General features: G+C 39.2%; 1 protein-coding gene across 1 annotated transcript in view; it reads left to right on the plus strand.

The window, feature by feature from the left end:
* Positions 1 to 14,150, plus strand: part of LOC102278578 (glycerophosphodiester phosphodiesterase domain-containing protein 4-like) — a 156,758-nt gene that overhangs the window by 44,389 nt on the left and 98,219 nt on the right. Inside the window, exons 3-4 of the mRNA XM_070365017.1 lie at positions 5,803 to 5,896; positions 9,236 to 9,295. Coding sequence (XP_070221118.1) covers positions 5,803 to 5,896; positions 9,236 to 9,295 — 154 coding nt within the window. The remainder of the gene's footprint in view (positions 1 to 5,802; positions 5,897 to 9,235; positions 9,296 to 14,150) is intronic.

A 14,150-nucleotide genomic window follows, 5' to 3' on the forward strand; every position in this document is an offset into this window, starting at 1 on the left:
AGGAGCTCATCAAATGCCTCCATACCGACACTGAAACCAAGCACCACACAAGGGCCAATAAGTTCCAGGGCAAGACATACCAAGCAAATTCTCCAGCAACAAAGAAACACAGCCCTGAGCTTCAAGATACAGGCTGCCCAAAGTCACCCCAAAACTATAGACATCTCATAACTCATTACTGGACATTTCATTGCACTCCAGAGAGAAGAAATACAGCTCCACCCACCAGAACACCGACACAAGCTTCCCTAAGCAGGAAACCTTGACAAGCCACCTGTACAAACCCACACACAGTGAGGAAATGCCACAATAAAGAGAATTCCACAAACTGCCAGAATACAGAAAGGACACCCCAAACTCAGCAATTTAAACAAGATGAAGAGACAGAGGAATACTCAGCAGATAAAGGAACAGGATAAATGCCCACCAAACCAAACAAAAGAGGAAGAGATAGGGAATCTACCTGATAAAGAATTCCGAATAATGATAGTGAAATTGATCCAAAATCTTGAAACTAAAATGGAATCACAGATAAATAGCCTGGAGACAAGGATTGAGAAGATGCAAGAAAGGTTTAACAAGGACCTAGAAGAAATAAAAAGAGTCAATATATAATGAATAATGCAATAAGTGAAATTAAAAACACTCTGGAGGCAACAAATAGTAGAATAACAGAGGCAGAAGACAGGATTAGTGAATTAGAAGATAGAATGGTAGAAATAAATGAATCAGAGAGGATAAAAGAAAAACGAAGTAAAAGAAATGAGGACAATCTCAGAGACCTCCAGGACAATATTAAACGCTACAACATTCGAATCATAGGGGTTCCAGAAGAAGAAGACAAAAAGAAAGACCATGAGAAAATACTTGAGGAGATAATAGTTGAAAAGTTCCCTAAAATGGGGAAGGAAATAATCACCCAAGTCCAAGAAACCCAGAGAGTCCCAAACAGGATAAACCCAAGGAGAAACACCCCAAGACACATATTAATCAAATTCACAAAGATCAAACACAAAGAACAAATATTAAAAGCAGCAAGGGAAAAACAACAAATAACACACAAGGGAATTCCCATAAGGATAACAGCTGATCTTTCAATAGAAACTCTTCAAGCCAGGAGGGAATGGCAAGACATACTTAAAATGATGAAAGAAAATAACCTACAGCCCAGATTATTGTACCCAGCAAGGATCTCATTCAAGTATGAAGGAGAAATCAACAGCTTTTCAGACAAGCAAAAGCTGAGAGAATTCTGCACCACCGAACCAGCTCTCCAACAAATACTAAAGGATATTCTCTAGACAGGAAACACAAAAACGGTGTATAAACTCGAACCCAAAACAATAAAGTAAATGGCAACAGGATCATACTTATCAGTAATTACCTTAAACGTAAATGGGTTGAATGCCCCAACCAAAAGACAAAGACTGGCTAAATGGATACAAAAACAAGACCCCTAAATATGTTGTCTACAAGAGACCCACCTCAAAACAGGGGACACATACAGACTGAAAGTGAAGGCCTGGAAAAAGATTTTCCATGCAAATAGGGACCAAAAGAAAGCAGGAGTAGCAATACTCATATCAGATAAAATAGACTTTAAAACAAAGGCTGTGAAAAGAGACAAAGAAGGTCACTACATAATGATCAAAGGATCAATCCAAGAAGAAGATATAACAATTGTAAATATATATGCACCCAACACGGGAGCACCACAGTACGTAAGACAAATGCTAACAAGTATGAAAGGAGAAATTAACAATAACACAATAATAGTGGGAGACTTTAATACCCCACTTACACCTATGGATAGATCAACTAAACAGAAAATTAACAAGGAAACACAAACTTTAAATGATACAATAGACCAGTTAGACCTAATTGATATCTATAGGACATTTCATCCCAAAACAATGAATTTCACCTTTTTCTCAAGTGCACATGGAACCTTCTCCAGGATAGATCACATCCTGGGCCATAAAGCTAGCCTTGGTAAGTTCAAAAAAATAGAAATCATTCCAAGCATCTTTTCTGACCACAATGCAGTAAGATTAGATCTCAATTACAGGAGAAAAACTATTAAAAATTCCAACATATGGAGGCTGAACAACACGCTGCTGAATAACCAACAAATCACAGAAGAAATCAAAAAAAATCAAAATTTGCATAGAAACGAATGAAAATGAAAACACAACAACCCAAAACCTGTGGGACACGGTAAAAGCAGTCCTTAGGGAAAGTTCATAGCAATACAGGCACACCTCAAGAAACAAGAAAAAGTCAAATAAATAACCTAACTCTACACCTAAAGCAACTAGAAAAGGAAGAAATGAAGAACCCCAGGGTTAGTAGAAGGAAAGAAATCTTAAAAATTAGAGCAGAAATAAATGCAAAAGAAACAAAAGAGACCATAGCAAAAATCAACAAAGCCAAAAGCTGGTTCTTTGAAAGGATAAATAAAATTGACAAACCATTAGCCAGACTCATCAAGAAACAAAGGGAGAAAAATCAAATCAACAAAATTAGAAACGAAAATGGAGAGATCACAACAGACAACACAGAAATACAAAGGATCATAAGAGACTACTATCAACAATTATATGCCAATAAAATGGACAACGTGGAAGAAATGGACAAATTCTTAGAAAATTACAACTTTCCAAAACTGGACCAGGAAGAAATAGAAAATCTTAACAGACCCATCACAAGCATGGAAATTGAAACTGTAATCAAAAATCTTCCAGCAAACAAAAGCCCCGGTCCAGACGGCTTCACAGCTGAATTCTACCCAAAATTTAGAGAAGAGCTGACACCTATCCTGCTCAAACTCTTCCAGAAAATTGCAGAGGAAGGTAAACTTCCAAACTCATTCTATGAGGCCACCATCACCCTAATACCAAAACCTGACAAAGATGCCACAAAAAAAGAAAACTACAGGCCAATATCACTGATGAACATAGATGCAAAAATCCTTAACAAAATTCTAGCAATCAGAATCCAACAACACATTAAAAAGATCATACACCATGACCAAGTGGGCTTTATCCCAGGGATGCAAGGATTCTTCAATATCCGCAAATCAATCAGTGTAATACACCACATTAACAAATTGAAAAATAAAAACCATATGATTATCTCAATAGATGCAGAGAAAGCCTTTGACAAAATTCAACATCCATTTATGATAAAAACTCTCCAGAAAGCAGGAATAGAAGGAACATACCTCAACATAATAAAAGCTATATATGACAAACCCACAGCAAACATTATCCTCAATGGTGAAAAATTGAAAGCATTTCCTCTAAAGTCAGGAACAAGACAAGGGTGCCCACTTTCACCATTACTATTCAACATAGTTTTGGAAGTTTTGGCCACAGCAATCAGAGCAGAAAAAGAAATAAAAGGAATCCAAATTGGAAAAGAAGAAGTAAAACTCTCACTATTTGCAGATGACATGATCCTCTACATAGAAAACCCTAAAGATTCCACCAGAAAATTACTAGAAATAATCAATGACTATAGTAAAGTTGCAGGGTATAAAATCAACACACAGAAATCCCTTGCATTCCTATACACTAATAATGAGAAAACAGAAAGAGAAATTAAGGAAACAATTCCATTCACCATTGCAACGGAAAGAATAAAATACTTAGGAATATATCTACCTAAAGAAACTAAAGACCTATATGTAGAAAACTATAAAACACTGGTGAAAGAAATCAAAGAGGACACTAATAGATGGAGAAATATACCATGTTCATGGATTGGAAGAATCAATATAGTGAAAATGAGTATACTACCCAAAGCAATTTATAGATTCAATGCAATCCCTATCAAGCTACCAACAGTATTCTTCACAGAGCTAGAACAAATAATTTCACAATTTGTATGGAAATACAAAAAACCTCGAATAGCTAAAGCGATCTTGAGAAAGAAGAATGGAACTGGAGGAATCAACCTACCTGACTTCAGGCTCTACTACAAAGACACAGTTATCAAGAAAATATGGTACTGGCACAAAGACAGAAATATTGATCAATGGAATAAAATAGAAAGCCCAGAGATAAATCCACGCACATATGGACACCTTATCTTTGACAAAGGAGGCAAGAATATACAATGGATTAAAGACAATCTCTTTAACAAGTGGTGCTGGGAAATCTGGTCAACCACTTGTAAAAGAATGAAACTGGACCACTTTCTAACACCATACACAAAAATAAACTCAAAATGGATTAAAGATCTAAACGTAAGACCAGAAACTATAAAACTCCTAGAGGAGAACATAGGCAAAACACTTTCCGACATACATCACAGCAGGATCCTCTATGACCCACCTCCCAGAATATCGGAAATAAAAGCAAAAATAAACAAATGGGACCTAATTAACCTTAAGCTTCTGCACATCAAAGGAAACTATTAGCAAGGTGAAAAGACAGCCTTCAGAATGGGAGAAAATAATAGCAAATGAAGCAACCGACAAACAACTAATCTCAAAAATATACAAGCAACTCCTACAGCTCAACTCCAGAAAAATAAACGACCCAATCAAAAAATGGGCCAAAGAACTAAATAGACATTTCTCCAAAGAAGACATACAGATGGCTAACAAACACATGAAAAGATGCTCAACATCAATCATTATCAGAGAAATGCAAATCAAAACCACTATGAGGTACCATTTCACACCAGTCAGAATGGCTGCGATCCAAAAGTCTACAAATAATAAATGCTGGAGAGGTGTGTGGAGAAAGGGACCCTCTTACACTGTTTGTGGGAATGCAAACTAGTACAGCCACTATGGAGAACAGTGTGGAGATTCCTTAAAAAACTGGAAATAGAACTGCCTTATGATCCAGCAACCCCACTGCTGGGCATACACACTGAGGAAACCAGAAGGGAAAGAGACACGTGTACCCCAATGTTCATCGCAGAACTGTTTATAATAGCCAAGACATGGAAGCAACCTAGATGTCCATCAGCAGATGAATGGATAAGAGAGCGGTGGTACATATACACAATGGAGTATTACTCAGCCAATAAAAAGAATACATTTGAATTAGTTCTAATGAGGTGGATGAAACTGGAGCCTATTATACAGAGTGAAGTAAGCCAGAAGGAAAAACATAAATACAGTATACTAACGCATATATATGGAATTTAGAAAGATGGTAACAATAACCCGGTGTACGAGACAGCAAAAGAGACACTGATGTATAGAACAGTCTTATGGACTCTGTGGGAGAGGGAGAGGGTGGGAAGATTTGGGAGAATGGCAATGAAACATGTAAAATATCGTGTGGGAAACGAGTTGCCAGTCCAGGTTCGATGCACGATGCTGGATGCTTGGGGCTGGTGCACTGGGACGGCCCAGGGGGATGGTATGGGGAGGGAGGAAGGAGGAGGGTTCGGGATGGGGAACACATGTATACCTGTGGCGGATTCATTTTGATATTTGGCAAAACTAATACAATTATGTAAAGTTTAAAAATAAAATAAAATTAGGAAAAAATAAAGATAAAAGAGAATATGTGTTTTGAATATATATTCTGAATAACTTTTTAAAAATGATACCACTTATACAGAGCCCCATTTAAAGCACCCAGTTGCCATTAGGACAAAGTTAAAATTTCACTAAATATCCCCAAAGCTCTTCACACATCTGTTCCCAAATTGCTTCTCGTATCTCCCTCTGTTTTCTTATACCTCATCTAGTTGGTCTTGTCGCCCCTATCCTTGATGTAGATGCTACTATATATTTTTTTTTTTACTGTATTTTAAGGATTGAAACTATTTTTGCAGGGTCATTTTTATAGGTACAGGGCTCTGGTTCTTCTGGTCCATTGTCTTACTGAGTTTCCTTGGGATCCTGGCTGCCTACACATCATTGCTGTTGGTGAGTAATGTTTTCTGTTTCTCCCACTCCTTTCATGAGTAGCCTCACTAGGTACTCTGTCTGTGGCATGGTTCTCAGTTGGTGCTGGGAGCCCTCAGAACCTCAGATCACACTTCGCAGAGTTGGCATTTACATTAACCACTTGAATATTAGGCAGGAGGGATAGATGTAGGAAAAAAGGCTTGTGCTGTTAGAAGATGCGTCTTACCACTTTGACCCTTAGAAAGAGTGGTAGAACATCCTTTTTCTCTTCTATTTCATAGCCTACTTCCTGGTTCACTTAGTATTATCATTTTAGATGCTCACACCTTCACATGGCAGTACCTTTACATATTGAACTACTCATTCTGTAGCCTATCCCCTAACGAGTAAGTCTTTCTGGGTCTTATAAATTAGCTAGCATGTCAAACCTGTTCTAATGCACAGTTGCTAGCCCCTTAGTCCAGGTGCACTAACCTGGTGGCTCAGACAGTAAAGTGTCTGCCTGTAATATGGAAGACTTGGATTCAATCCCTGGGTCAGGATCCCCTGGAGAAGGAAATGACAACCCACTATGGTCCTCTTGCCTGGAGAATTCCATAGACTGAGGAACCTGGTAGGCTGCAGTCCATGGGGTCGCAAAGAGCTGGACTTAACTGAGCGACTTCACTTAGTCCAGGTGCAGAATACCTTTTAGCAAACATCTTTAGGCAGTAGAGACCCTGCCTATGTTTCTTGACACAGTAGGGTCATGTAGTATGAGAAATTCAGGCCAGGAAATTTGAAGAAGTGGAAAGCTTGTGAGACTGATTCTTAGTTAATTGGAGTTTTTCAGTGCCCTTTTATACATGGGGCATATATATCTTTCTCTGATTTCATGATTCCGTGTCTCCACTGATTTCCTGTCTGATACAGAACTCAACCCCCAAATCAGTTAATATTTGCCTTAATTTTTCATTCAACAAAATGTGTTGATTATTATATGAGTGATAAATACTGAGGATACAGAAATCAACAAGACACATGCAGTTTCTGTTTTCATGTGGGGCACTTCAGAGTGACAGGTATGAGACATAAAGTTATAATAGTCCTTAAATCTTAAAAGATGAAGCTGTTAAAGTGCTGCACTCAATATGCCAGCAAATTTGGAAAACTCAACAGTGGCCATGGAACTGGAAAAGGTCAGTTTTTATTCCAATCCCAAAGAAAGGCAATGCCAAAGAATGTTCAAACTACTGCACAATTGCACTCATCTCATATGATAGCAAAGTAATGCTCAAAATTCTCCAAGCCAGGTTCAATATGTGACCTGGGAACTTCCAGATTTAGTAAAGGCAGAGGAACCAGAGATCAAATTGCCAACATCCGTTGGATCATCAAAAAAGCAAGACAGTTCCAGAAAAATATCTACTTCTGCTTTATTGACTGCACCAAAGCCCTTGACTGTGTGGGTCACAACAGACTGTGGAAAATTCTTTTACAGATGGGAATGCCAGACCACCTTACCTGCCTCCTGAGAAATCTGTATGCAGGTCAGGAAGCAACAGTTATAACTGGACCTGGAACAACAGACTGGTTCCAAATTGGGAATGGAGTATGTCCATTCCCATGGCTGAATATTGTTATTGCTTATTTAACTTATATGCAGAGTCCATCATGTGAAATGCCAGGCTGAATGAAGCACAAACTGGAATCAAGATTGCTGGGAGAAATATCAATAACCTCAGATATGCAGATGATACCACCCTTATGGCAGAAAGTGAAGAAGAACTAAAGAGTCTCTTGATGAAAGCGAAAGAGGAGAGTGAAAAAGCTGGTTTAAAGCAACATTCAGAAAACTAAGATCATGGCATCTGGTCCCATCACTCCATGGCAAATGGATGGGGAAACAGCAGAAACAGTGACAGACTCTTTTCTTGGGCTCCAAAATCACTGCAGATGGTGACTGCAGCCATGGAATTAAAAGACACTTGTTCCTTGGAAGAAAAGCTATGACCAACCTAGACAGCATATTAAAAAACAGAGAAATTACTTGGCTGACAAAGGTCTGTCTAGTCAAAACTATGGTTTTTCCAGTAGTTGTGTATGGATGTGAGAGTTGGACTATAAAGAAAGCTGAATGCTGAAGAATTGATGCTTTCGAACTGTGGTGTTGGAGAAGACTCTTGAGAGTCTCTTGGACTGCAAAGAGATGCAACCAGTCAATCCTAAAGAAAATCAGTCCTGATTTTTGGAAGGACTGATGCTGAAGCTTAAACTCCAATACTTTGGCCACCTCATGTGAAGAGTTGACTGATTGGAAAAGACCCTGATGCTGGAACAGAAGGGGACAGAAAGGGATGACAGAGGATGAGATGGTTGGATGGCATCACCAACTCTATGGACATGAGTTTGAGTAAACTCTGCAATTTGATGATGGACAGGGAGGCCTGATGTGCTGCAGTCCGTGGGTCACAAAGAGTTGTATATGACTGAGTGACTGAACTGAATTCAGGGGATGTTGAAGAAAAAGGATAGGCTTGTGACAGACCTTGGAAGGCCTGAAAAGTGAGCTAGTGCATTAAGCATAAATCAGATTTCTATTTAGGAAAATCATCCTGGAAGTTGTGGTGTGGAGCCTCAGCCTTCTGGGCTTCAGTTTCTTTTCTTCCAAATGGGCAAGATAATATTTAATAAAATGGTATTTTATAAGGCTGAATAAAGAACAAGTGAACTATATTCGTGAAATTGTTTTGATAAAAATCTGTCTCATACATTCTCTCATTCATATCCTGAGCATCTGAGGACTCTGTTTTTCCGTTCCTGTCTCCACACTGACTTGGTGACTGGCTAGATTTAGCTTCAAATTCTATCTAAGATTTATTGCCTAAATACTGATGTTAATGATAGTGGCTAGTAGTTATAACAGTGGCACTGGCTCCTCAAGAAAGGTTATTTAGATGACCCTTGGAAAGGCTGGCCCCTGACCTCTGTTCTCTAAGAAGTGACCTCTGTTCTCTCTGTTCTCTAAGTGTTCTTGGTAATACCTACCAAGAAATTCATAGGAACTCAAGAAAGATATCAGTATACTAACTTTGCAAAATCCTGGAGAAGATAATAATAAATTCTTCCAGGGGTTGCTGGTGAAAGGTACAAGTAGGAGGTGACACATGAACTTTCTTTGAAGCTTCAGTGGCATGGGAAAGGGGAGAGCTTTTTAGCAGAGGAACAGAATGGCAAATTCCCAGCATATGAAAACTGCTGATGTAGCAAGAAGTGAATGTAATACCAGACTGTGAAAGAATTTTGAATTCAGGAAAGTGTTTTTGGCAGCATCTTGGGGATTTCAAAATAATCTTTTTTTTTTTTTTCTTTTTTCAGGTACTTGGGTTTTTGTTGCTTTGGGAGGGGATTGAATTGTACCTGCACTGGTGTCATAAGGTAGGACATCTGAATCTTCATAGGAGTCCTGAGACCAGGACTGAATGTGCCTCTTTAGCATTGTGTCAAATACAGAGCTTTCCTTTGTTTTGTTGTTCCCCTTATAAAAAAAAGTCGACTTACACCATTTTAGTTGAAATCGTTAAATTGGTAAGAAAGGTAACTGATGTACTGAAGGAACTGAACCTAAACTTTATTTTTTCTCCCTACTATGGACGCTGTGACTCTGTTCTTTTCATTCCCATAAAATCTTAGGCAACCTCCATTATTTCCCCAGTCCTTTATAGTCACAAGAACAATCTTGTTTCATTCGTTAAAAATTTTGCTTCACTCCAACTTCATGAAGTATTTCCCTTCCCCTATTTCACATGACCCAGGGCTGGGGACCTGCAGTGGTGGAAAGAGCATGATTGTCCTTTTACCTTTCTTCCAGAGTATGGCTAAGGGAAAGGAGAGATAGGATGAAAGAACACAGTCCCACAGGGAGGGGTTGATTCTAACAGGACCAAGTAAATGCAGTTTTTGGCTCTTAACTGCATGGATTTTTCCATGTGTATCTTCTGCTGACTTTCCTGGTGGCTTAGACAGTAAAGTGTCTGCCTACAATGCGGGAGACCTGGGTTCAATCCCTGGGTTGGGAAGATCTCCTGGAGAAGGAAATGGCAATCCACTCCAGTATTCTTGCCTGGAAAATCCCATGGACGGAGGAGCCTGGTAGGCTACAGTACATGGGGTTGCAAAGAGCCGGACACGACTGAGCAACTTTAGTTTCACTTTCACTTTCTGCTGAGAACCTTGATTGCAACTCTCTTGGTAAAGTGAATGCCTGTCTTCCTGTATTCCCTGATGCTTCTCTGCTAAGGTCCTTTTGACTCTCCCTTAGTTTGAAGCCCTTTAAGGTTATATTAGCAATTACAAAGGATCCATACCTGTTATGAGGACGCAGTCATTACTGATCCAGCATCTGAAGACATGCAGCTCATTTCCAACATTGCCTCCCTTGTCTTATACTGCCATGGGCTTGAGCATCTCCAGCATAGCTTCTTGGTATTTATAGACTTTTTTTAGGCATGGTTTTCCTTGTATTTCCTCAAATCCAGGAGCATGTCAAATTCTCTGAGTGGTCTCCTTAAATTTCCTCTTTTTCAAAAGGAAAGTATGAACTGAAAATGTAGATTTAAGGATTAGAACAGATGGAAATTGAAGTTGTAAGTTCTTACAGGGAAAGAGTGTAGACTGAAAAGTATATAAACAGGCCTGTTGAGATCACCATCTATTTTGGAATTGGGACAGCATGATCAGTTAGTTACTACCAAGTTATAACCCTACGGTTGTACCATTCTGGTTGTCATTCTAGCCTTGTGCCTTTTACAGAAACCATGCTTACCTTGCCCCTGGAAGTGAGTGCTGCTATTTGGCCTCTGCCACAGTAGAATCTCATCATTGCCTTTGAACTCAGGAAGCCAGTTTGAGTGGCAACACCCCTCACCTTTATCTAGGCATAAAGCATGGCCACTATGGTGCTTTTCAAGGATGCTGACACTTTCTCACTATGTGTTTTTCAGTGGACTCTGAGACTGCCCATAGAGCCCAGTATGGTATGGGTTAGCTTATTATAGGTGATAGCATTCCAGAAACCTTTTCTCAATAAACCATTGAATTCTTTCTTCTATATTACACCAAGGAATTGCTGGCATCCCAATTTTATAATGCATCGGCTACCATTTTTTTTTTTAAATTGAAGTATAGTTGGTTTACAGTATTATATTAGTGTTAGGTATGTAACATAGTAATCAGTATATTTATATTATATTCCATTTAAAATTATTATAAGCTGCTGGCTATATTCCCTGTGCTGTACATAACATCCTTGTATCTTGCTAAGTTTTATATCTAGTAGTTAGTGTCTCTTAATCCCCTTTCCCTATCTAGCTCCTCCCCTACTCCTTTCTCTGCTAGTAACCACTAGTTTGTTTTCTGTATCTGTGAGTCTGTTTCTGTTCTATTATATTCATTCATTTATTTTGTATATTCTGCATATGCATGAAAACATACAGTATTTCTCATTCTCGGTCTGAGGTACTTTACTAAGTATAGTATCCTCCAGGCCCATCCATTTTTTGAAAATGGCAAAGTTCCATTCTTTTTTATGTCCTAGTTGTATTCCATTGTGTGTAAGTACACACACACACACACACACACACACACACACACACACTCATCACATCATTTTATCTATTCATCTGTTGTTGATGAACAGCTAGATTGCTTCCAGATCTTGGCTATTGTAAATAAAGCTGCTGTGAGCATTAGGGTGCATATTTCTTTTTGAATTGATGTTTTCATTTTCTTTAGCATAACTCCAGGAATGGAATTGGTGGAACATATGGTAGTTCTGTTTTCAATTTTTTTGAGGACCCTCCATACGGTGTTTCATAGCGGTTGTATTAATTTACATTTGTACCAATGTGTACTAGGATTCCCTTTTTTCCACATCCTTGCCAACATATATTATTTGTTGAGTTTTTGACAATAGCCATTCTGACAGGTGTGAGGTGATAACTCATTGTGGTTTTGCTTTGCATTTTTCTGATGATTAGTGATGTTGAGCATCTTTTCATGTGCCTTTTTCACAATCTCTATGTCTTCTTTGGAAACATGTCTATTCAGGTCTTGTGCCCAATTTTAAATTGGGTTGTTTCTTTTTTTAATGTTGAGCTGTATGAACTCTTTATATATTTTGGATGTTAACCCCTTATCAAGCCTATGATTTCCACATACCTGCTCTCATTCAAAAGATAGTCTTTTCATTTTGTTAATTGTTTCCTTTGCTGTATCAGTTCAGTTCAGTTGCTCAGTCATGTCTGACTCTTTGCAACCAAATGAACTGCAGCACACCAGGCTTCCCAGTCCAATACCAACTCCCCGAGGCCACCCAAACTCATGTCCATGGAGTTGGTTATACCATCCAACAATCTCATCCTCTGTTGTTCCCTTCTCCTCCTGCCCTCAATCTTTCCCAGGATCAGGGTCTTTTCAAATGAATTAGCTCTTCGCAACAGGTGGCCAAAGTATTGGAGTTTCAGCTTCAACATCAGACCTTCCAGTGAATACCCAGGACTGATCTCCTTTAGGATGGACTGGTTGGATCTCCTTGCAGTCCAAGGGACTCTCAAGAGTCTTCTCCAACACCACAGTTCAAAAGCATCAATTCTTCGGCACTCAGCTTTCTTTATAGTCCAACTCTCACATCCATACATGACTACTGGAAAAATCATAGCCTTGACTAGATGGACCTTTGTTGGCAAAGTAATGTCTCTGCTTTTGAATATGCTGTCTAGGTTGGTCATAACTTTCCTTCCAAGGAGTAAGTGTCTTTTAATTTCATGGCTGCAATCACCATCTGTGGTGATTTTGGAGCCCAGAAAAATACGGACTCTCACTGTTTCCCCATCTATTTCCCATGAAGTGATGGGACCAGATGCCATAATCTTAGTTTTCTGAATGTTGAGCTTTAAGCCAACTTTGTCACTCTCCTCTTTCACTTTCATCAAGAGGCTTTTTAGTTCCTCTTCACTTTCTGCCATAAGGGTGGTGTCATCTGCATATCTGAGGTTATTGATATTTCTCCCGGCCATCTTGATTCCAGCTTGTGCTTCCTCCAGCCCAGCATTTCTCACGATGTACTCTGCATATAAGTTAAATAAGCAGGGTGACAGTATATAGCCTTGACCTACTCCTTTTCCTATTTGGAACCAGTCTGTTGTTCCATGTCCAGTTCTAACTGTTGCTTCCTGACCTGCATACAGATTTCTCAAGAGGCAGATCAGGTGGTCTGGTATTCCCATCTCTTTCAGAATTTTCCACAGTTTATTGTGATCCACACAGTCAAAGGCTTTGGCATAGTCAATAAAGCAGAAATAGATGTTTTTCTGGAACTCTCTTGCTTTTTCCATGATCTAGCAAATGTTGGCAATTTGATCTCTGGTTCCTCTGCCTTTTCTAAAACCAGCTTGAACATCAGGAAGTTCACGGTTCACATATTGCTGAAGCCTGGCTTGGAGAATTTTGAGCATTACTTTACTAGCATGTGAGATGAGTGCAATTGTGCAGTAGTTTGAGCATTCTTTGGCACTGCCTTTCTTTGGGATTGGAATGAACACTGACCTTTTCCAGTCCTGTGGCCACTGCTGAGTTTTCCCAATTTGCTGGCATATTGAGTGCAGCACTTTCACAGCATCATCTTTCAGGATTTGAAATAGCTCAACTGGAATTCCATCACCTCCACTAGCTTTGTTCGTAGTGATGCTTTCTAAGGCCCACTTGACTTCACATTCCAGGATGTCTGGCTCTAGGTCAGTGATCACACCATCGTGATTATCTGGGTCGTGAAGATCTTTTTTGTACAGTTCTTCTGTGTATTCTTGCCATCTCTTCTTAATATGTTCTGCTTCTGTTAGGTCCATACCATTTCTGTCCTTTATCGAGCTCATCTTTGCATGAAATGTTCCCTTGGTATCTCTAATTTTCTTGAAGAGATCTCTAGTCTTTGCCATTCTGTTGTTTTCCTCTATTACTTTGCATTGATTGCTGAAGAAGGCTTTCTTAGCTCTTCTTGCTATTCTTTGGAACTCTGCATTCAGATGCTTATATCTTCCTTTAGGGTGGATAAATAAATAAATTACACACACACACACACACACACACATATAGTGAAAGTTGCTCAGTCATGTCCGACTCTTTGCGACCCCATGGACTATATAGTCCATGGAATTCTCCGGGCCAGAATACTGGAGTGGGTAGCCTTTCCCTTCTCCAGGGAATCTTCCCAACCCAGGGATTGAACCCAGTCTCC

Source organism: Bos mutus, chromosome 29 (genome assembly GCF_027580195.1).
Source record: "Bos mutus isolate GX-2022 chromosome 29, NWIPB_WYAK_1.1, whole genome shotgun sequence".
In the NCBI taxonomy this organism is placed as follows: domain Eukaryota; kingdom Metazoa; phylum Chordata; class Mammalia; order Artiodactyla; family Bovidae; genus Bos; species Bos mutus.